At 48.4% G+C, this 23,490-nt stretch overlaps 1 protein-coding gene across 6 annotated transcripts in view; it reads right to left on the bottom strand.

The window, feature by feature from the left end:
• The window catches only part of SLC4A5 (solute carrier family 4 member 5), a 116,456-nt gene that overhangs the window by 55,250 nt on the left and 37,716 nt on the right, over positions 1–23,490 (bottom strand). For 5 of the 6 annotated variants that reach the window (XM_070572338.1, XM_070572339.1, XM_070572342.1 and 2 more), the window contains 2 exons: positions 23,025–23,225; positions 9,312–9,441 (listed from right to left, as the gene is read on the bottom strand). In XM_070572338.1, coding sequence (XP_070428439.1) covers positions 9,312–9,441; positions 23,025–23,225 — 331 coding nt within the window. Of the gene's footprint in view, positions 1–9,311; positions 9,442–13,708; positions 14,443–23,024; positions 23,226–23,490 lie in introns of those variants that run through there. The other variant, XM_070572343.1, reaches the window with a different exon arrangement.

The following is a 23,490-nucleotide window of genomic DNA, read 5'->3' as shown; positions in this document are numbered from 1 at the left end:
CTTTCGACGCTAGAGCTGCGTTCTCACCACTTCACACGTACTGCCCTGGGTTTTAGTTATCTGTGTGTATGGGCACACGCCTGCCTTTTACACCAGCTCAGGGTTAAAAAACCATGCCTATGGCTAACAGTGTCCCACCGCCTGTTTTTGTATGGCCAGCTAGCTAAGAATAGTTTTTATATTTTTTAAATATTGTGAAAAAGAAGGAAAAGGAGAAGAAAAAGAGCAGGAAGAGATCACATAAAGACAAAAAGCTGCCTAAAATATTTACTATCTGGCCCTTAGAAAAAGTCTGTTGACATCTGCACTAGATCTTAAGTACTTCCAGAGAAGATGCATATCTTACTTATTTAAATTCTCCCACAGAACCTAACACAAAATCTCTTAAAATGTTTTTAGGATGAAAGAAGAAAGGTGTGGATAAGACGCTTTTCAAAGTTCTCCGAGACCCACAGGGTAGAGCTTTCACTCTCCACTGCCTAGGGATTGCTGTGGTGCTGTGGTGACATCAGTCCACGTCCACGTCCAAAGGTTCAGCATGAGCTCTGAGGTGCTTGTCCAAGACAGGGGAGGGTTTACAAACCCCTGCCATCTATATTCTCATGGAAGACTTCTGAAAGCTCTGGTTGGCATTATGAGTACAACAGCAGCCAAAGACTAGATTATATAAAATGCATATCTTCACCACTACATCTGTGGAAAAGACGTATTTGAGGTGTCCGCTCTGCTGCCATCCATGGGGATGTGCTCCCCAGGCCATGGGCAACCCTCACCACACCTCCTTGTAACTCTGATCTGGGTTACAGTGATGACAACCAAAGTTGGGCAAATCAGATTCACTTTGAAGAATTAGGAATTGGGATTGAGGAACAGCGATGCACTCTGGAATGGTCCCTTGAGTAGAACAGACATACACATGGAGGCTAAGGAATGGCCAAGGGCAGGGACAAGAGGAGGAAGCCAGCTGCTGAAGAGGAAAGAAGATTCCAGAGAGAAGCAGAGATCAGAAGCAAAGAGAGAGGACAGCCTGCTTTCCCAGGTCCAGCCCCTAACAGATCTGACCATCCCTGGGTACTATGATGTCACCCCATATCCTGCTGACGCTGTCCTCTTTTTGCATAAGTTAGCTTGAGTGAGTTTCTGCTACCTACAGCCTAAAATGTCCTGGCAATGACAATGGCATTTCTCTCTCCCTTGAGCATCATACACAGGCCCAGACAGCTCACTCGTACTTAGGCTGTGATTGTTGGAGCTGGACATATGGGATGGGGGGCTCTTAGGTTAGCACAAAGAGCGCCTACCAGAGGATTTTCAAAGACTCCTTTGGCATCTCTAGAGTCTGACGGTTCTGATCCTAACAAGAAGGAAGACACAACCACCAAAATCAATGTGTGGACCTTGTTTTGATTCTAAGTTATACAAACCAAGAGTAAAAAAAGATGTTTTTGAGACAATAAGGGAAATTTGAATCTAGACTGGATATCTCATCATATTAAGGAATTCGTCTCAATTTTGTTAGGAGGTATAATGGCATTGTGTCTGTATTTATAAAAGAAACCTAATTTCATAAAGATCTGTACTAAAATGTTTACAAAATTTGGGATTTTCTTTAAAACATTCCAGCAAAAACAAAACCCCTAAAGGCAAACAAAAAATAAATGGTGGGGAAATAGATAAATATTAATCATTGATGAAGTTGGATGATGGATATATGGAGGTTCATTATACTATTTTCTCTACATTTTGTGTTTGAAATTTTCCATAATAAAAAGTTAAAATATACATATATTTAGATATGTAAATATCTATAGATATAGATATATAGATATAGATAAATCAACTGGGGTCTTGACATGTAAGGTGGTCTGATGGTGAGCTTCCTCTGCTCTCAACAACTACAACTGTGAAAGCTATCCAAGGATGTCCTTGTTTAGGGGGAGGTGGTCCCCCTGCTGATCAGCCACTAGGGGCTCTGAGGAGCTGCCAGCCAGTCACGCCCCATCAGGAGGAGTCCTGCCTTCTCTCCTCACTTAACTAACCTTCCTATCACACTCATTGGCCAACTCCTATCTTACCATGCTGGGTCCATCATGTGATGGCCTTGCGCCACTGCTTGGCTGTCTGCATGGGTGTGGACTGGTGTCCCCCCAACCTGATTGCAGGCACTTTGAAGGTAGTCCCTGCTGGTCTCATGCAAGACCCCCTCCTCCACCCTCCCCTACCTCCACCCTCCTACCAGCTGGGCTGTGCTAACTGTAAGTGATCACTAAGCCCCTGGGGGAAGAATGGCCCATTCTGTGTTCACATCACTTGCAGGTGAGAGCACTGGCTGGAACCTGGGCCTCTGAGGCCTGGCAGCACCTTGCCCACTTCTACCTGAGACGTGATCCGGGTTCTGATTCATATAAAACCACTTTTTCCCGCTTGCCCAGCAGAAGCATCTGGTATCAGCATTTGACTAATGAAGAGAGAGGGAAGGACCCTATTAGATATTGGATGTGAAAGTAGCTTGATAATGACAAATAGTGTGATTATTCAGACCCGTAGAGAAGCATCAAGTCAAAGTCAAACAACATTAAAAACCTTCATCTGACCACCAATCTCCAAGCGTGGCTCCACTGCAATAAAACAGGATGGCCATGGGGCCTGGAGCTGCTCACCTGCCTCAGGACCACCTGACAATCTGCAATTCCTCCAGGCTGTTCTTCCACTCTCCTCTCCTCAAACGAGAGACCAGTCTGGAAATCACCAGCCCAGAACTCTCTCAACTCCTGCTACGAGCCTCCAAACCTTGCTGCAGCTGCCCTGGCCTCTGCTCCTTCAAGCCTATCACAGGGGAGAGGTGTGGGCCTTCCTGGCTCGGGGAGCCCCCAAACCTGACCCTGGGGCCCCGCACCCTCTATGCAGCAGTGCCTCTCTGCTTCTCGCATCTTCAAACCACTCTCTTTCATCTGCTCCTTTCCGTCAGCATTCAATCTGCTCAGATCTCTCTCATCCTCAAAAACAAAACCCAAAATCTTCCTTTGACCCCTGTTCTCCCTGAGAGACTTCTCTAACTCCTGTCCTCCAAGATGAGCATCTTGGAAGAACTGTCCAACTGAACCCACGTTCGTCCTTCTGACTCTCTTCTCCACCCACTGGCCCATCTCCCCCCCAGGTCTTCTCGGTCGCTCCATCCTGTGGTGCTCTTCAGTTCTTCCCCCACCTGTTGGCCACTCCCTCCATCCTAATGTCTCTCTCCTCCTGGTTTCCAGGATGCAGCACTCTTTTCATTCCCCTCCTACCTCTCTGGTGGCTCCTTCTCAGTCTCCATTGTGAGTTCTGCCTGCTCTGCCCATCCCTTAAATGTTAGTGCTCCTGGGGGCTCTGTCCTGGGTGTTCTCGTCACTTCACAGATCTCAGGGGCCAACCTTATCCCTTTCTATGGATTTGATCTTCATCTAAATGCTGATGGCTCACAAATTGATGCTTCCCTACTGAACTCCAGATCTCTCTGTCTACATGATGACCTGCTGGACATCTCCACTCGGGGTTTCCTCACACATCACATGTCCAGAATGGAACTCATCATCAACCACCTCCAAAACAAAACAAAACAAATCCAATATAACAGAGCCTTACTACTTCCTCCTCTGGTGTTTCCTAAATTGCTACCATGAGGTACTCACGTGCTCAAGCTAGAAACCTGGGCATCTCGTTGACTATCCTTCTCCCCCATATGCCATCTGCCATCAAGTCTTGTCAATTTTACCTGTTAAAATATTTCTCAAACCTAGCAAAAAGATCAGGGGTTGCCAGGGGTTAGGGAGAAAGAAGGAAGGGATGAGTAGATGAAGCACAGAGGGTTTTAGGGTAGTGAAACTACTCTGTATGGTACTATAATGGCTGATACAGGTCATTATACATTTGTCCAAACCCCTAGAATGTACAACTCCAAGAGTGAACCCTAATATAAACTAGGGACTTTGGGAGATAATGATGTGTCAATGCAGGTTCATTGATTGTAACAAATGTGCTACTCTCTTGGGGGATGTTGACAGTGGGGAGACTAGGCATGTGTGGAGACTGTGGGTATATATGAAATCTCTGTACTTTCTGCTCAATTTTGCTGTGAATCTAAAACTGCTCTAAAAAGTAAAGTCTATTTAAAAGGAATTCTATTCTCTATATTATATAGAGAGAAAGCATATAATTATGTTCATATGTATATTACATGCTCAAATTACATATATAAAATAAATTACATGCTCAAAAAAAATATGTCTCAAATCCACCCCTTCTCTCCATCTTGGTTCAGGGTCTCATCACCTCTCTCCTAGACAACTCTCCAAACTGGCTGAGTCTTGCTTCCTTTAATCCACTCTCCACACTGAAGCCAGAGCGATCTCTCTCAAACAGACGATCTTGTCCCTCTCCCACCCCAAACCCCTAAGCAGTCCTCCGAAGGTCTCAACATCAAGTTCAAACTCCACCACATGGGCTTCATAAGACTGCATGATCACCCCTGAAACTTCTGGCAATCTAGCCACAGAGTTCTGCCTGTTTCTCTGTGTGTCTGTTTTCCCTGTTCCAGAGGCCACTTCTCCCTTCTGTAGCCTCTCCTGGCTAACTTTTAACCCATCCTTGAGGTCTCAGTGTGAACATCTCTTCTTCCTGGACGTCCTCCTTGATTCCTGCTGTCTGGTTAGGTGCCCCTACACTGTACTTTCATAGCATCCCCATCACCAAATGCCTGGTTCTTCACCTCTGTGCCCCATTAGATTGAGAGCCCAAGTGACAGGGATGGCATCTGCCGTCTTCATTTTTGTATCTTCAGCACCTGGTCCAGGGCTCGCAGATAGTAAGCACTTAGCAAATATGAGTTGACTGAACAAATGAGGTTGGCTGACTTCTGCGCTAGGTGCACTCAGCTTCCCACTCTGGTTTATACATAGTGGGCAGCTCTGGCCCCACAAGGGTGATCCCAGGTGAATGGAGAGACCAGAAGGCTGGGGTTGCATTCTGCCCCAGACTAAGAGGGGAAACAATGCTGGGAAGACATTCTGCAAGATCTTAAGCTGGAGCAGTCCCAGGGTTGAGGCACAGTTCCGGCGTTCTCCTCCATCATGTATAGAGTGAGAAAGCATTCCCGCCTACGTGCAGAGAAACATTTAGGGTTTTTGAAAATGTACTGATCTGGTTTGACCCAACTAAGCTGACCCACTTCTCCTGCCCCTCTTTCTGCCCTTTCCTGGTCATCTCAGGAATGTTCTCAGAGCATGTGTGCCTCATAAGAACCTCCTGGCAAGTTCACGCTTTTGGTCTGCTCCTAGTGGAGATCAGAGGGAGACTGGATTTGGAATTTGTTTCAGAGCTCTTGGAAGGCTCTGAGCTCCAGCTACTTCTGAGTAACCCCCAAGGGCCCTCCACACTTGCGCTGCTTCCAACTCAGGTCATTCCACCTCCCCCACTCCCTTGCAGCCACACTGACTGTGGCTTGAGAGAGGTTGGAACGCTGGGTAAATTGTTTGCTCACGGGGTCCCCACCCACGCCCCACCTCACCCAGCCCTCCCTTCAGGCAAGGTCAGTGTCAGCATATAGCCAGCTGCATTTCCCTAGCGGGGAATGCTAAAGAGACAGAGTTAACAAAAATCTATCTTATTAACAGGCTGACCTACCAGCATTGATCACATTAGAAATGACGGCTGCATACACAGTCCCCATTATACACACAGGGGCAAGGCTCAGCAGAGCTGAAAAAGCCATTTAAATCCGTCCAGGGGTGACTCCTTCTCCAAGGCCCAAAACATCCCCCAAATTAATAACCTCTGACAAAGCACCGCCGGGGAAAATTCCTTACGGATTTGAGATTTTTCACCCTGTTAATCTCCTAACTCAATAAAGCAAACACTCCTGCAGCAAATTAAATACTTTTATTAAAGGGCCCCTTTCCCCATTCTCTTTGATGTGGGTTATAGACCTGCAACCCTCCCAGGGCCTGTGCGAAGGGTTGTCCCCACCTCCCCATCATTTCCCCTGTTACTCCAAGGAGGTCTAGAACCCACTAGGATTTGCTGATTCTTGGATTCTGGATACTTCCTAGACCTCCTAAGTGGACCCCACAGACTGTTAGCTGAGGGAAATGCTTCCCATTCTTTTGTGGGGGTGACAGACTCCAAACAGGCCTGGCCCCAAGAACCTCTACTATTGCAGTTTGCCTGAAGGAGGCTGCAGCAGCTGTCCAGGCCCAGGTGGACTTGTTGGCCAATGGCCAAACCCTTCCTCTGACCTCTCTAGAGGCTGGCTGGTCATACCTCCAACAGCGAGCTGGAAACCAGATGGGGTTAGCAGGAGAGATTAAAGGAGGGTAGGGCAGAAGTAGAGAAAAGGGATGGAAGTAGGGAGGCCCTCAGCTTCTCTCCCCCAACTGCTTCCTGCCCCCAAGTTGTCCCTCAGGCTGCTCCTCCCTGAGATCTGCCTGGAATGGGGTTCAGCCATTTAAATTTCTTCTAGACACCACTTCCCTTCACTTTGGTTTAAGGTCCACTCTGGTTATACTGAGGCCCTTCCAGAGTCCCCTTAGACACTATCCTCAGAAAGCCTGCCTTGTGGGGAAAGCCATCAGCTTGCAAATAGTAACCCCTAAGCCCCTTTTATATTTCAGGAGGAGCTTCCTTCTAGAAACATCATCACCCATAATTGCTCAGTTTCATTGCAGGGTCTGTAGTGTGGAAGGCTCTGTGGATCACACTCAGAGGGACTAGAAACTGGGTGTTTTGTCTATGGTGACAGACAATCAGGTCTCTGAGGGCCCTGAGGCCTTCTCAGCAAGTGTTCTGTGGGTGTATGTGGTAGGCCCCCTGGAGGGTCTGGTCCTGGCCATTATTGCACGGGGTTCTGGATACAGACCTTGCTCAGGGTGGGGAGAAGGCACCCTCTCTCTCCTGGGCCTCTAAGAAGGCTCCTCCTAACTTTGCTTCTCTCTATTGGCCAGACTCAGACAGGAAGGGCACTTGGTCAGGCGAGGCACCAGCCCCTCAGAGGCACTAACCCACAATAGCCCAGACTGGGCCCCGGTCACTTGAAACGTCCGCCCCTCTCTTGTCAGCCCTGGATAGATGTCCCGGGCTCTGTGGCTTCCCCTTTATCTCCAACCCCAGTGCAATTCCCTCCAGACTTATGTCCTTCCCTGGAAATCAAAACAGAGTCCCTGGAAGTTGGAGGAAGGGGAGACAGGTGGCTGAGAAACTGGGGAAAGCATGACAAAGTGCATAAGCCGTCGAGCTGGGGAGTCAGACAGGCCTGGGCTAGGAGCCAGCGTCAGCTCCCTGCGAGCTCTGACCCTTGGCAAGCTGTTTGCCCCTGGAAACCTCAGTATCCTCATCTATAAAATGGGGATAATAATAGTTCCTACCTCCTCAGGGTTGATGTGCAGCTTGAACAAGATGGGCCTGTGACTCGTTGAGCACACAGCGAGGGCTCACTGAATGAGCTGTTAGGAACAGGCTCAACAGCTTCCAGACAGGGATTGGGCTCAGCCGTGAGGCTAGGAATTCATTCCTTCCCTGAGGCCCACAGGGATCTGCTAGTCCACTAGATGGCCTTTATTCCAGGAGAGACAAGAGCTGGGAAGCTTGGAGATGTGGAAACCGGCCCCTCCCCACTCTGCAGAGCCACTACCCAGGTGAGTGAGGTTGGTGGGTGAGAGAGGAGCCCAGGCTGTGGTTAGCGGCAGCTGCCAGGCTCTGGGCGTCATGGTGGCCCCCAGGCCAAGTCAGTCCTGGGCACAGCTGGCAGTTAGTCCATTCATTCTCAACTGGGGCAATATTGCCCCTAAGGGGGTGAAAATTGGTTCTTGGGGGAGCAAACAATTTCATTTTATTAAATTTTTTTTTGCTGAGGAAGATTCACCCTGAGCTAACATCTGTGCCAATCTTCCTCTATTTTTTAGTATATGAGCTGCCAGCAGAGCATGGTCACTAACAGAGCAGTGTTGGTCTGTGCCCAGGAAGTGAATCCGGGCTGCCGAAGCAGAGCGTGCTGAAGTTAACCACTAGGCCACTGGGGCAGGTGCAAACAATCTTAGATATTACAATGGTTTGTGGCATTCCAAAGCTCAACCCTACCTCACAAAATCTTATTCCTTAGTATTTAATTTCTCTTATTAGAAACAAATTAGGAGGCTGGCCTGGTGGCTGAGTGGTTCAGTTTGTGCACTCTGCTTCAGCGGCCCAGGGTTTCACTAGTTCAGATCCTGGGCATGGACGTGGCACTGCTCATCAAGCCATGCCAGGCAGCGTCCCATATAGCAGAATAGAAGGACCTACGACTAGAATATACAACTATGTACTAGGGGGCTTTGGGGAGAAGAAGAAGAAAAAAAAGAAGTTTAGCAACAGATGTTAGCTCAGGGCCAATCTTCCTCACCAAAACAAAAAAAGAAAAAAATTAAGTCAAATTCTAATTTAACAAAGTTAATTTAAATTAAAAGTTTCTTTGGGAGGGGCTAACACAAAAAGAGGTTGAGAAACATTGGTATAGTCTTTCTTCCAGACTCTGTCAACTTCCTTCCTAGGGTCCCTGCTCCTCTCACCAGCCCTGCCTGCTGCCACCTACCATATCCTTCCTTCTCCTCTGGCTCTCGGCAGCCTTTGTTACCAGTGACCAGTCCAGTTCAGTTTAGAGGCCGCTCTGTCCCAAGCACTGGGGTATGGTCAGCACTACTCCTTACCCTGATCCTCCATCGGCTCCTGTGACTTCACTACATGGTTCCCCTCCAGCCTTCTGGCTCCTCTCTTCCTTCTACTGCCCCTACATACAGAGCTCTCTCTGCTCCCCACACGTTCCTCCGTAGCTCTACTCTGCTTGTCCCACCACAGACTCTGCCGAGTCCCTTTTCTTCAGCAGCCCACTGGATCACTCCATCTGGATTTTCCCTCGCACACACTTTCATTCCTCCCGGAAGCCTTCCTGTCTACTCCAGCCCACTTGGTGCTTTCCCTTCTCCTACAGCATTTAGTTTGAACCATTTGGCATGAAAGAATATGTATATGTGCCCTTGTATTATTCTCTCATGGTCTCACGGTTTTAATTTCTTTGAGATAAAGACAAAGCCATAAGTTTCTCTTTGCTCATTAGTGTCCAACCCAGTTCTGGACACCAAGGAAGGCAAAGGGAAGGTCTTCAGGGGCCAGGAAGTGCCCTGGCAGAACTCGAGGTGCGAGATGCCACTGGCCAATAACCCCTCCCACCGAGAGGGTCGGCTCAGCCTGGGCCCCAGGTGGACCTCAGCAGGAAGCCCCTCTACCTCCCTCCTGGGGCTCTGCCTCACCTGGCTGACTCCTTCCACTCCATCTGGTCTCCGTCGTGCTGCAGGGTGTCCATCTCTGTGAAGAGGGTGGGGTTGGGAGCCTCATCTTCCTCCCCCAGGATGTCCTGGAGCTGCTCAGCAGCTGGAGATCCTACAAAAGGAGGGCAGCAGGGTCTGCTGAGTGCTCCATGGGAGGTGGAGGGGTGCAAGGCCAATTGAAACAGAGCGGGAGACAAGTACAAGGGAAAAGTATTTCCTAATTCAGTAAAACTAAGCCCAGCTTCTGGGCGAAGCTAGATTCAAGCCTCAGTGGGTTGGAGATGGTTGAGATACTCTCTGAGATAAAAGAGAAGAAAGGATTTAGTATGCATTCGGACTTCAGGGTCTTGTAGCCAATAATGAAGAAGGACAGAAAATGGCCAAAGCCAGGGCAGCAGCAAAGATGGGGAATAGAATAGAAAAGTGAAGTAAGAAAAACTCTGACCCAACTTAAGCAGAGCAAACCCAGAGGGATCCTTTCTCCCACCGGGCCCCAAACCAGTCAACTTCCAACGTTGGCCTTGAAGGGGCAGGCATGTGAAGGATGTGCTTGCGCCAGTGTGCCACATGGGCCCACCTTCTTCATGGGCAAGGTGACAGCCTGTTCCTGAGCTACTACTCTGCTTTCCAACTGCCCACTGGATGTCACCTCCTGGGTGTCTCTCAGGCACCTTAAAAGTCAGCATTCTGACACTGAACATGTACCTTTCCCCAAACATGCCTCTCCTTTCTTTCTCTCTTTCTCTCTTTTTCTCTCTCTCTCTTTCCCTCTTCCTCCCTCCCTTCCTTCCTTCCTTCTTTCTTTCTTTCACTCAATGTTTAATGAATGCCTATTATGTGGCTGGCATTGTTCTGGGTGTTGGAAAACAAAGAAGTGAAGAAGGGCCATATGTCCTCCCTCTCTTGAACATCTGTTCTAGTGGCAGAGATGGACAATAAACAAGTAAACCAACCAATAAATGATCATTTAAGGTAGTGATAAGTGTTCTGAAAAAAATAATTAAATGACCAGGGAACTACATTAGACAGCATGATCAAGGAAGGCTTCCCTGAGGAGGGTGTATTTGAATCATTACTTGAAAGATGAGAATGAGCCACATCTGCACATCTGGAAGAAGAGTCCTCCAAGTGTTCCAAAGACCCTGAGGTGGGAATGTACTGGTCAGTGTGTCTAGAGCACGGTGAGCAAGAGACAGAGGTACGACATGACGTCAATGCCCTGGTTAAAGGCATTAACTGTCCACCCAAGTGCACAGGCTACACACCCTGGAGTCAGCCTCACCTCACCTCTTTCTCTCATCTCCACTTCCATATTGAGAGTTTTTAAGAATACGTTCCCTCCTCTCTGATCCCATTGCCCCTGCCCTTGGTTCAGTCTCTCATTGACTGTCTCCTGGGCTTCATCAAGTCTTCCCCTTCCTCCAAGCCTCTCTATCCCCTCAGTGTATCATCCCCTTTGGCCCTCACTTATTTCTCCATGGACTCCCAATGGTCAATAGTTTCAACTACTCTTTCATCACACACTCCACTCTCTTACTCCTTGACTTCCCAATAAAACTGGCCAACCAATGTCCCAACAAGAATTCAATGGCCCAGTCTTCATCTCTGCAGGTGTGTCCTGAAGGTATGGGGAGAGGCAGTGTGGTACAGTGGTATGGTGGAGGCAGGGTACACAATGGTCTTCCATCCAACTAGAGATGGGTGTGAATCTCAGAGTTGCCACTTACTCCTGAGTGAAGTCACTCTGAGTGAACAGGGCTGTTGGGAGGAATAAATCAGATAAGGAGAACAAGTCATGTGACACAGGGCCTGGAATGGAATGGGTGCTAATCCCCTTCACCACCAATCCCAGCACCTAGGCCCATGGCCCCTGCTGGAGAAAACCACCCACCTGTGCAAATGGAGAGTTTCCACTCTCAGCACATCTCAGAAGTACAGCCACCTTCCACTCATCCTTGTTGGCACCCTTTCCCATGTCCCTCGATGCCATTCCTAACCTTTGCTCTTCTCTTCAAGCCTCTTAATCCATCTCCCACCGCACTTCATCAAGAAAATAAAGGCCTCCAGGCATGAAATCCATCAACTTCCTCTCTTCTAGTCCTTCTATGTCCTTACCACTGCTCCTTTGAGCTGAAGAGTCCTTCCTCCAGCCTCGTCTCTGGCCCCATCCATTCCCTTCTGCTGGATCTTCATTTTTGCCAACTAGCCTTTCCTTACCTGGGTCTTCAACTTCTCTCTCTCCACTCTCTTTCTGTCAGCCTATAAACAGTTCTTCTTACCCTCAAATACTTTTCTCTGATCTTGCCTGCCTTTCAGGCTCTCCTGCTCTCCTTTCCCTTCGTTTTCCCTGTTTCTTGGAGTGGTCTACACTTGCTATCTCCACTTCCTCCTTACCCAATCACTTCCTAACCGGCTGCAACTGGTTCAGCTCCATCACACTAAGGCAGAGATTTCAAAGTGTGTTTAATTCAGCCCTCATAGAGTATAAAAATTTTTGAAATAGGTGCTAACATAAAGAATTGCGAGATTTCATATAAAAATCCAGATTTCTGACTTCTCTTGAAAATTCAGATATTCTAATGACTGTGCCCACATTCCTGCTTGGAAACAATCAATTAGAGCTGAGTGATGGCTGCTTTCTTTGGGTGGGCATACGCATTTTAGTTTGCCACGGTCCCCACTACTCCCTACTATACCCTGCTAATCTCATTTATGCTATGCACCTGAGTTTATAACCCCACCATCAGATCTCTCTTTTTATCTTATTCTCAAACCAACAAGTTAATAAAATCAATGAAACCAACAGCGCTGTGAAGCTATGGTCTGTTTTCTTTCTCTTGGACATCAGTGGTACTGACCACTCCCTCTGAATTGAAATGCCACTCTTGGCTCTCATAATACAGCACTTTCTTGATATTTTTTCATATCTCTTTGAGGACTCCTTGTCAATATCCTTCTCTGGCCCCTCTTGCCTGTCTCACTTAAATCTTGATCTTCCCCAGGATTCCTCCTTGGCCTTCTTCTCCCCTATCTTTCTGCACTGTTCCTGGTCCATCTTGTGTTCTTTAGGATGTCACCCTATAGACAAGGTCACCCACGTCTCCAGGTCCTGCCTGTATTGAGCATTTCCAACTGCCAACTGGACTGCTCCATTTGGGAGTTCTGCAGCCTTCTCGAGCCAACCTCAACATATTCAAAACACTCTGCATCCATTCTTCCAACACCCCAACCCTGCCCTCCTCTGTTCTGATCAATAGCACCCCTAACTACCCAGCCATCCAGATGATACATGTTGGACTCACTCCTGAAGCCTCCTTCTCTCATGCCATCCATGTCCAACCAGACACTAACTTCTTTCACTTGCTTCCTAAATATTTTTTAGCTCTCTCCCTTTTTTCCATCTATTGCCACCATCTTGGTTCAGGTTCTTGTTATCTCCTGTTCCTAGCACCACAATAGCCACCTACTGATCCCGCTGCCTCTGGTGCCCCCATCCATCCCCATTCCCTATGTAGCAGCCGAGTTTGCTTTTAAAACATTTCAAACATGTTCATGTGACAGACTCCTGGGAGTCATGGTGCTCATTGGGCAGCACCATAAAATATTGTCCATATGAGTTAGAAATAATTTTAATAGCAGAAAATACTATTAATTCATCTGTATATAGCTCAATGGGCTTCACTTATTTAAGTGGATTTTATTTCTGACTTTTTCTATTACTTTAAACTTACTTGCTTTTCATTGACTTACTGATTGCTGACACTAGCAGACATCAAAGGTTTAAGGAAATTTTGCAGAAGAAAAACTAACAATTGAACAAATAACCTTATTTTTTATTTAAATTGGGAGAAGACTGACTGCTTGATTCTGAAAGGGCGCACCAATTCTCCATGGGATCAGAGTTCAAGAACTACTCTTTTAAAATGTAGATTTGACCCTGTTACTCTCCAGGTGAAAAAACTTCAATAGCTCTCTACTGGGGTCTGATTTGGCTAGGTCTACACCCTAGGGTCTATGACACGGCTCAAAACATTCCTTGTGACCTGGCTCTAATCTGCCTTTCTAGGTTCTGTCATGTCCCTCACCCAAATGCCCTGGACCACAGTCACACTCAACCCCAGGCACCCTCAATCCCAGACACCCCAGACCCCAGCCACCCTTGACCCCACGTGCCCTGGACCCCAGCCACATCAGACCACACACAGTTCTCTGAAGAGGAGGGGGCGTCACTCCTTGGACCTTTGTGTCTACCGCTCCCTAAGTATAGAATCCCCTTCCCCCTTCAATGCCAGATAAGAAGGCAAATAAATGGAACAATCATGGAAAGGTGAGACAGGGCAGAGAGCAGGATGCCTGAACCGGCCCGTCTGGGACATTACCTGCTCCCTGGAATAGCTGAGCACTGGGGTCTCCAGCTGTCGGCACTGCCTCTGGCCCCAGCCTTTTTCTGCTGCTGCCACCCTGGCTGCTGCCTCCACACGTCTGTTGCCCACCGGCCACAACAAACTCACTTTTGTTTCCAGTTAAGCACCAGGGGAGGCGTGGGGAGAGGAGAAGATGGAGAGGGAAAGGGCGAGGGAGAGGGAGAGAGGGAAGGAATGTGTGAAAGACTAGGGAGATGGAGAAAGAGGGCGGTATGTGAGGGAGAAAAGAGATGTAGTAAGTGTGAGAGCGAGTGTGTAAGAGAGAAAACTACATAGAGAGTGAATTAAAGATCTTGTGAGTATGAGAGAGCTGTGTGTGTGTGTGTGTGTAAGAGAGAGAGAGAGAGGGAGAGGGGGAGAGGGAGAGAGAGGGGGAGAGGGAGAGAGAGGGAGAGGGAGTTCTCAGGTGCACTGGAGAGAGAAGGGCTCAGAGGCCACAGCAGAACCTCAAGCAGGCAGCCGGGTCCCCTCAGCAGCCAGGGCGGGGGCAGGTTTACAGGGCCTGTAGAGGACTAGCAGAACTGCCCCTTCCTTCCTCCCCCATGAGCCCTTCCCACCACGCCTGGGGGCTCGAGGGGAGCCCAGGCACCTCTCCGCGGAGCCCTTTATAAAGGGAGAGGTAGGATTTGCCCTGAGACTCCCCAGGGCCTCCTTAAGAGCCTTGGCTGCAGGTGAGCTGGCTGGAGAGTGGCCTGGCAGGGCCGGGTTCTCAGCCACACAGCCCCGGGTGGAGGTGGGGTTGTCGGGGGAGGGTTGCTGTGGGGGTCTCACATTTCACAGCAACCACGCTTGGTCTAATAATGTTCCATGCAGCTAGTTTCTCTCCTTCCTCAACTTTAAGCCCAAACTCCCGATCCTCTCCCTCTTCATCTACTTCTAAGACAAACTGTTGACTGTCATCACTTAGTTGGTGTTTTCTGAGACCCCACAGACAGTGGGAACTGGTCACTTGAGGGTGTGTGGTGAACCTCACGGGGGAATTGTTTTGCTCTGCTGAGAAACTCCTAATCTCCTGGGTTCGGTTCAACAAGTGCTTACTGAGTACTCAGAATGTGCCAAGGTTGATTAGAGGTCACGGAGCGGCTGCTGCTTCAAGGAGCTCTGAACCCTGAATTCGCTAAGTCCTAGAGCTGAGAGGGAGCTTAGCGATCCAGTGGTTGAGTCCAAACCCTTCATTTCACTGATGAGAAAACTGAGACCCAGTTTACAGCACAGAAGGCCCCCCAGACCCTAGGTTAGGGGAGCCTGGAGGGGAGCAAAGTCTGACCACGTCCTCCACCCCACGCTGCCCCGTTGGCTGGCTCCACTTCCCACATTTTTATCCCTGAGGCCCGAGGATCAAGTATGCCCACCTTAAAGCTGAGGAAGCAGCAGCAGAGGCTCAAGGGCCTGTGCTTAGTCCTGGGCTCCTAGCAAATGCCATGATCCAGGAGTTCCTGCCTTGGTGGGCTCCTCAGCAGGGCGGGACAGTGAGGAGATGGGCCCCTCCCAGGGTCTCCAGCTCTCCAACTCACACTGCACTGTGGCTGGAGCCGGCCCATTGCCTCCTGAGCACCCCTAGGCAGCCACTGCACGCCACACTGAGTCAGGGGCTGTGGGTGACCTCGAAACCCCAGAGAAACATCCAAGGAGAGATCACCAAGGATACCAGAGGATTCTCTCTACTCATGTGGTGCTTTAAGAGCCCAGATGTGGATTCAAATCCTGACTCTGCTGATTACTAGCAGTAGGATCTAAGGTAGGCATTATGCTGTCTGTGCCTCAGTTTCCCCATCTATAAAGTGAGAAGAATCCCACCTCCTTCACTAGATTGTGGTACCGTGAAGTGAGATAATATATGTGATGTGGTTGGCACACTGCTTGGCATACACCACTCACCTAATAAATGATATCACTGTTATTGTTGTTGCCAATGGGTCTGACACCTTCCTCCCTCATTACCAGTCACCAGCCCAGCCCTGTTAAACATTCCGAGGGCTCGGTCCTTTCCAGCTTCTAAAAGCCGATGATACTCCCGTGCTATCCCCCTACCCCTGCACCCAGAGGCCCCTCCCCTCTCTCTGCCCACAGAAGGTTTAGCACACCACATGCTGGGCTCCTGGATCAGACTGGCTCTAATGCACTGCTGGCCCTACAGGGCATGTCAGAAGTTAATCCACATAATGAGAAACACCACTGGTATTAATAGCCCCTCTGGTGGATAGCTCATAGGGAGAGTCATATAGTGATGACCCAACTGTAGGAATGGACTCAACTAGCAGTGGCTGGGGGAAACACAACCTCGGCAGGAACAAGCCTCAGGAAGCACACTGAAAGAAGCAAGCAGAATCGTGCTCTTACTGGGTGAGGACTGTGTAGTCACTGGATGAGCAAAGCACAAAACAATCTAGTGGGCTCCGAACCAGCAGGCCTTCAGCTCCTAGTAAGACCTGGGAGGCATTTAGGACCATCAGAAGTCAGCACGAGGACTTGGTCCTGGGGTCCTCGGGTCTGGGCCAGTCCTTTCAGAGGCTCCCTCCTTCTTAGGCTTCACACGAAACACTAGACCTTTAGCCTCAAGAGCTCAGGGTCTGTCTTGCTCCCATCAGGCTGCTGGCCCCCGACACAGGGCTCACACAGCGTGGGCACTCAATCAGTATTTGCTGGGTGAATGAATTTTACTGATTAACACTCATGAGCGTATCAGCTGGGATCAGGCTCAGCAAGAAAGCAGCCAAGAACAAGGAAATGGGCAGAGGGCAGAGCTGGGCGTGGGGGAGAGGCCTTTGGGTAGCTCAGGGCCACTGAGCACTGGGGAGTGGGGGACAAACCCGAGGATTCCAAAGTCATGCCTGCAGTTGTATGAGGTGGGTCTTGAGAGGCGACCTGAAGGCCCCAAGTCCTAGTTTCATGCACAGTAAAGTTGTTTGTCTAGAAAGCTGTCCATAAACACCAAATGTGCTTGCTGAGAGAGGAAGAAGAGAGAATCTGCCCACTTGTAGTATTTATGGGAATCCCTCTTGTCGTAGGCAGCTTTGGGGATGTTGTCCCAGCCCACACCTCACAAAAGGATGACCCCCTGGCAGCTGTGTTTGTGGAATGCATGACCTGTAGCCCCTGGCTACAGTTAATTGGACCAGAAACAACTAACTGGACACCTGACCCAAGCCTGGAAATTTAGAATTGGGTCTCTGAGATAGCTGGACCTTTCCTGACAGTTTCTGGAAAAGAGAACATGTAAACTGGAAGCTGAGGGCACAGAGAAGCAGAAAGGGCTGCAGAGAGAGAGGAGTGAAGCAGATTGACAGGAGAAGCAGGGGGAAGAGACCATGCCATGCCAGAAAGGGGACTGAGAGGGTGCTGTGCCCACCCCCTGAGCCTGGCCATCTGTTCTGCTGTGGGACTGTGAGAAACTCCGTTCGTCTTATAATGTAAACTCACACACAAACTCTCTCTCTCTCTCTCCGTGCTCAAGCCAGCTCAAGTAGGTTTCTGACACTTGAGATAAAGTTACCCTCTTAATCATGAGTCCCTCTTATATGAAATTCTAGGGTATGGAGATTTTCTTCTGCGTACCTTCTTAAAAACTACAAGTGTAAGAGTTATAAGAGAATGTGGGTCAGTGTAGTAAGACCAGTTAGAATAAGAAGGAAAAGGGAATCAGTAAAAGAGAAGGGGGTAAAGTAAAGGCAAAGCAGGCCCAAAGGAAGGAAGATCAAGGGAAAGAAACCTTGGCCCTGGCCGCAGCCCTAGCTAAGGGAGGAAGTTGTGACTGATGGCCCACAGAGCCAGGCAAGCACACGGCTGGCTCCCCAAAAGTTCTTGTGGAGGAACCAAGGCTGGAAGATCTTGACGTGTTGTGAGGGGCAGACTCAGCCAAGGCTGGGTGAGAAATTTAGATAAGAGATCCTCCAGTCTTTCCCAGGAAGAGCATCGACCTTAGTGTGAAGTCAGAGAGACCCTGAGCATTTGCAGGAGACCCCACACAGAAAAGAGAACAATGACGTTCATCTCCTGAGCCCTGGAGGAGGAGATTCTGACATTTCTGGAGAAACAAAATAGTAAACAGCAATTGACTGTATCACATCCATTATTCGTAAGTTAAGATATATGGAATGTCACTGATAGTCTTCAATTAGCATGTGGTTCTTATTGTTTTGTTTTAGTGAATTTAAATATGGTAAAGTGAATAAATTTTTATTAAAATCAAAACAGTCAGTTGCTGCTTCTTCCTTCTAAGCTAAGAGATGCATTCATGAGACTGAATCTTGGTACTGCTTCCTTCCTCTTGCAGAGGCCAGTGTGGAGGGAGAAGGGGGAGAGGGAGATATCAAGGCTTCTTTCAAGTCTTCAAGGTTGCTGAAGGGCTAGACCTACAGGAGATGGTCTTTGTGTTCCATTCAACGTAGTATGTGTCTTCAGGTGTGCAAAAATGGGCCCTGAGCCAAGATGGAGACAGAGGGAAGTTGATGTCACTGAAAAGTGAGGGGAGTGAGGGTGTGTGTGTGAGGAGAGGGGGCCCAAAAGCTGAGAAGCAAGGAGATGCGAGAGGACTCAGGAAGGGCAGTGGAGATGGGGGGAATTGCCAAAAATATGGTCGGAGGCCGATGGGAAATTCCTGGTGGCCAGAGGGTTTTTAAGAACAGAGCTATCTAGTATCTCGTTTTAAAGGTTGTGTATCTCTGCAACATTAAACTGCTCCATGGTTCTGAACCTTCAACAAAGTCTGCCACTCACATCCATGCCATATGAGACCAATTTGGGGGAAAGCAAAGAAGGTCTGAACTCCATGCCTGAGCCAGCCTGGAGGTGAAAGCAGAGAACAGGTACAGGAGGTAAAACAGCAAGTCTGCACACCCACCAGGGAGGGACTTGAAGCCAGAGTGAGACACTGAGACTGGAGGCCCCTGGGAACTCACAGAAATTTAGGCAAAGGCATGGACTTCCCCCAGGATGTGAGTGAGGAGGCTGGAGTCCATATTAGCTAACTCTCAAGGAATAAGATAAATCCTGCTAAAACATGGCTTATAAAAATTTATATTTATTACAACTTTCATTGGGTCACTTGCAAACAGGCTCTCAACCCTAATTTCCCTTAAGGTCTTAAGGCCCCTAACCCAGGATTCTCTTCCAATAGGATTTTTTGTTTGTGTTTGTGTTTGATTTTAGAATAGCCCTTGGGGCTGGGGAGGGAATGCTGTGTATGTCCACAGCTCCAGGAGATGCAGATTGTAAGGTGTCAAAGAGCAAGAAGAGAGAAAAGAGTAAACACAGGTTTCCCTTGGGAAATTTTAATTTGCCTTCCTGCCTGCCTATCCCCTCCCCCAAGGGGGCATGAAAGGTCTAGAATGATCCTCATTCTTTCCCCTTTTCCTTCTTCCTTCCCCCATTCTCTCTTCTTGTATCCCTCCAAGATATAAACTGGGAAGGAAGACAAAGGTGAAGAAGCCACCCCATTTTAAAGCTTCAAACTCTAAAAGAAACCTAATTTTCTTTGTTCCTACATTAGAAACACAGCCTGTCTCATGAACTCCTTCGTGGAGGAGATGCTTTAGAGATAAATGTGCCTTCTGTCCCAACCCTTGCTCCTTCCTCATTAGAAATGGGGAAAGAAAGACCACTTGAAATATGTCCTTGGTCCTAAGGTCTTGGAACCGTATGTATGAGACTCAAATGTCTGGCTAGAAAACAGCCTTTTCCCCCTTTACTTTCATCCTGGGGCGGTTTTGATCTTTTAGTGATCCAAGCATTGTTTAATACCTGGCAAGTGGAAGAAGGCCTGAATTTTTCGTACCCCTTCCATCAGAAGGATCTCATAAGCCCTTGGTACCAGTGAAGGCAGCCAAACCAAACCAACATCCACTTGTAGAGGAAAAAGATTTGGGCTCCTTGCTCTTAAATTGGGTTAATGGATATCAATTGAACTAAGATATGTTAAGTGCCTACCATGCACCGTGCACCATGTGAAGTATTTTATATCTGTTTACATAGCATTTAGCAACTCACAACAACTTAGCGTGACCAACAACCCCAGTTTGCCTGGTACTGACCTGGTTTTAGCACTGAAAGCCGTTCATCCTGGGAAACCAGTCAGTCCCAGGCAAACTGAAACAGGTGACCCCCTTACAACAATCTTTCACTCTACAGATGAAGATGCTGCGACTCCAGAGTCTACAGCCCCAGGCTGGACTTGGCTAATCTTGTTTCTCCTGGATCTTAGCTCCGGTTCTTACTACCAGCCGAGAAAAGTAGAAATGCAGCCGTATTTCTAAAGCTACTTCTAATCCACTTGCTCCTAATGGCCTCTCCAGAGGTTCTCAGAGCCAGAATATGCATTCTTTCCAGGAAGGTAGCATGGTTCTTACCGATTCTCACCACAGCTTGAATTCTATTCCTCATATATGTTCTGCTTGAGTCAAAATTGATCGGCTGCTAAGTATTGACTTCCTAACATTATATTCACACTGGGGGAAGGGGTGGTAAGGAGAGAGAATAAACAAACCAACTGCTATGGCATATTATTCCCTACCTACCCATCCCTTTCACCATTAGGCAATTCCACTGCTTGGAAGGATGTAATTCTCAGCCCGTGTTGAATGTGGTGATTGACCAGTGACGGCTTACGAAGGGCAGCAGTGTGGTGGAAGGAGCACGCACAGGCTTTGGAGTCAATAGACCTGTTTTCAAATCCCAGCTTCACTGAGCACAGCTGTATCACACTACATCTCTTTGAACCTTGATCCCCCAATCTGAAGACGGGGATAACAATATCTTCCTTTTATTAATACTATGCCTTTAGTTAAGAAAATTATAATGAACTACCATTTCCCGGGTACAAAGCTCCTTCACATACATTGTCTTGCTGGCGCTTTGTCATTATTCCGTGAGGCAGGAACTGAAGGGGTCTCTTGTCAATCCTTCATCTGTACAGCCTGCCTTACACTCAGGCCATCTAGCCTCCCCAGCGTGGCCCAGGCCCCCCACATTCTGCACAATCACCCTCTCTGTAGTGGGAGTTCCCACTTGGCTACGTGGCCAGGCCAGCTGGACCCCCTCCCTGTGCTGTCCGGATGGATTCACAGAATAGACAGGAGACTCAGAGAGGGAGAACACATGTGGTCAGGTGCCCTACAGCAAAGAAAAGGGGGAGATTCAGGCAATTATCTAGATGATGCAGGTAAAATGATGCTGCACTGTTTTGTTTTCCCTTCCGCAGGTCATTGTCACTGACCCTGTGATGTGGTGTACATCACACATCCATTTGGCTTGGAAGAAGTGAATGACTGAGGAGTGAACCTCTACCACCCCATGGAGAACGGCAGGAATAAGCTGGCCCCACAGGCCACAGAAAAATCGCTGTGGCTATTGACTTGCTAGCAAGCTTTGTGGCTCCCTTAAACCAGTGTGTCTGGAACTGGGGTCTGGAATGTATTCTTAGGGATAGGTGAATTCTATCTGAATTTTTTAATTTTGTGTTTTCATTTTGACGATAATCTTTAAAAGATTTTTTTTATCAGATATAAGGGCAAAACTTTTCTGTTCTTATAATTCAAAATTAGAGGACATTTTTATGGAATAAAACTTTAAATAAGATAGTGTTTCTCAAACTAGGATTTATGGCCCCCCGGGGATCTGCAAATGTACAAATGCATTTTCACGGGTCAACAAGAATTTATTTTCCCTTTAAAAGGGGTCCTTACTTTACTCTAGGTTGAAAGACACAGCCTGAAATTTCCTGTCTTCCTAGGCTCTCCCATTCTCTCTGTCCTGTTCCATAGCCATGCCAAGGACAAGCCAGTAACACACAGGCATGGGAACAGCAGATCACGAAGGGAATGTACTGAATGTACAAATGTCTCAAAAGATTCTACCTTCTCTCCTCTTTCATTTCCAGTTAAAACCAGTGTCCCTTTAACTGAAGCAGAAACCACCGAAACATCATAAAATCCACCATTCACGATTACTTCTGTGATGCAGCATGTCGTATCAATAAACACCGTTTATTAGGCCTCCTCCAAATCCTTTGAGCAGAGAGCACCAAGTCTAAGTCACTTTCCTCTTCTCTGGCTCAGGAGGGACCCAGCAGACTCAGCTTTCAAAGGGTGACCTCGTCCCTGAATGTGGGAGAGGTGGTGGGGTGACAGGAGAATGCCCAAGAGAGTGAGTGGGAGGCGTCCAGATCCAAGATGGGGAGCAGAAGGTCTTCCCACCAGGCTTGCTCTCCTCTGGGTCCCCAGTGTGCATGCATGTTTGTGTGGATGTGTATACACACATATTTTAATCAGAGCTCATCTCTTACACTGGACACCTCCAAAGGACTCCTCATTAACCTGTCTCCCACAGACACATTTACTCTGGAAAAGCCACAGGCCCTGGTAGACCTGTGCTCGTGAGAGCATTTGTTCAGGGCGGCTGCAGGGTTGAGGGGGGCTGGGATGGCCTTTGGGAGCATGTATGTCAGGTCTCCTCCTACAGGGACACTAAAACACTGTTCCTGCCTCCGACGTTCCTTTGCAGGTTTAGATGGTAAAATAACTAATTTTGCCTTGCTCAAGAGAGCGGATATAGATAAAAGAAACCAATTAAATACTATTAATTGGGCAGATGTGGGATACGCTGGGAGTGAAATCATGTCCTAGAAACAGCAAAGTCTCAAAAGAATAAGATGTCACAGTGGTACTCTAAGGATTCCATCTTTTCACTTCTCTTAAGATTGCTGCTTTTCTTTCCACAGAAAGGAACAAAAGACTGATTTTTCATCAGCCCAGAACGGATTTCTGCGGTAGCAAAGGAAGGCCTCAGGGGCTTCACTGACCTGGGAGAGAGCTTCCCAAGGGTCTGCCAGCTACAGTGCGGGGCGCCTAGACAACTCTGCACCACTCCTTCAAGCTCAGATGAGGCAAGAGGGTGGAGGTAACAGAGGAAGGAGTCCCCTTCTCTGAGCACAATGCTTCACGCCAATCATGTTTGTTATTGGTTCTTAGGGCAATGGCCGTGTGGCCCCTAGGAGTTTGGAAATGAGGGAAATAATTCTGAGAATTAAACCATGAAATCAACACGGAATGGGATCAGAGCAGAGGTCTCAAAGTCACCAGAGAGAGACGGGGGCTCAGCCTGACTAAAGGCAGCCCTGAGCGGGGAGGCTGGTCCCTAACGGCAGCAGAGCCAAGGGGACCTGGGAGACCTGAGCCTTGTGGGGCGTCACTCACATGTCTCCAGGGAATTCCCCATGCTGTGCCCCATCTGGATCATCAGCAGATGGCTCCCCAGAATGCACCCCTCAAGAACTCACGGGTCCTGCTGACATGCTCCACGCTGCTGTCTCGGCTGTTTCCCATGCTCCCTGCACTGGTCAGTTCCTGCTGTGGCTTGTCCGGCTGCAGGCCCCAGCGGACCTTTTGTAGGCCTGAAAGATGTCCCCTTTGGTCTCTTTTCCTTTGAGGGTAAGTGGGAACTGAAAGTCCGATGTGGATGGAACGGCAGTCTGTGGGCACTGGACAAAAGAGGGGGGAGGCAGAGTTACTGAAAATTGGCATTTCTCCTTAATAGCCTCCAGTTACAGAGAGCTGGGGCCACTGAAGCAGAATGGAAAACATGGGATCCCTGGAAAAGGCCACTGCCCTGAGGCTTGCATTTGACAGAATTCTATTTCTGAACCACTCAACAGTTGCTGGAAGGGATGTCCGTGATGCTTTAGAATCCTGTTAGAATGAGCAGAGCTCCCAACTCCCCATTCTTGCTTTCCCAGAGCAGCAATG

This window comes from Equus przewalskii, chromosome 14 (genome assembly GCF_037783145.1).
Source record: "Equus przewalskii isolate Varuska chromosome 14, EquPr2, whole genome shotgun sequence".
In the NCBI taxonomy this organism is placed as follows: Eukaryota; Metazoa; Chordata; class Mammalia; order Perissodactyla; family Equidae; genus Equus; species Equus przewalskii.
The sequence above is the reverse complement of the archived record's forward strand: the minus strand, read 5'-3'. Positions and strand labels throughout refer to the sequence as shown.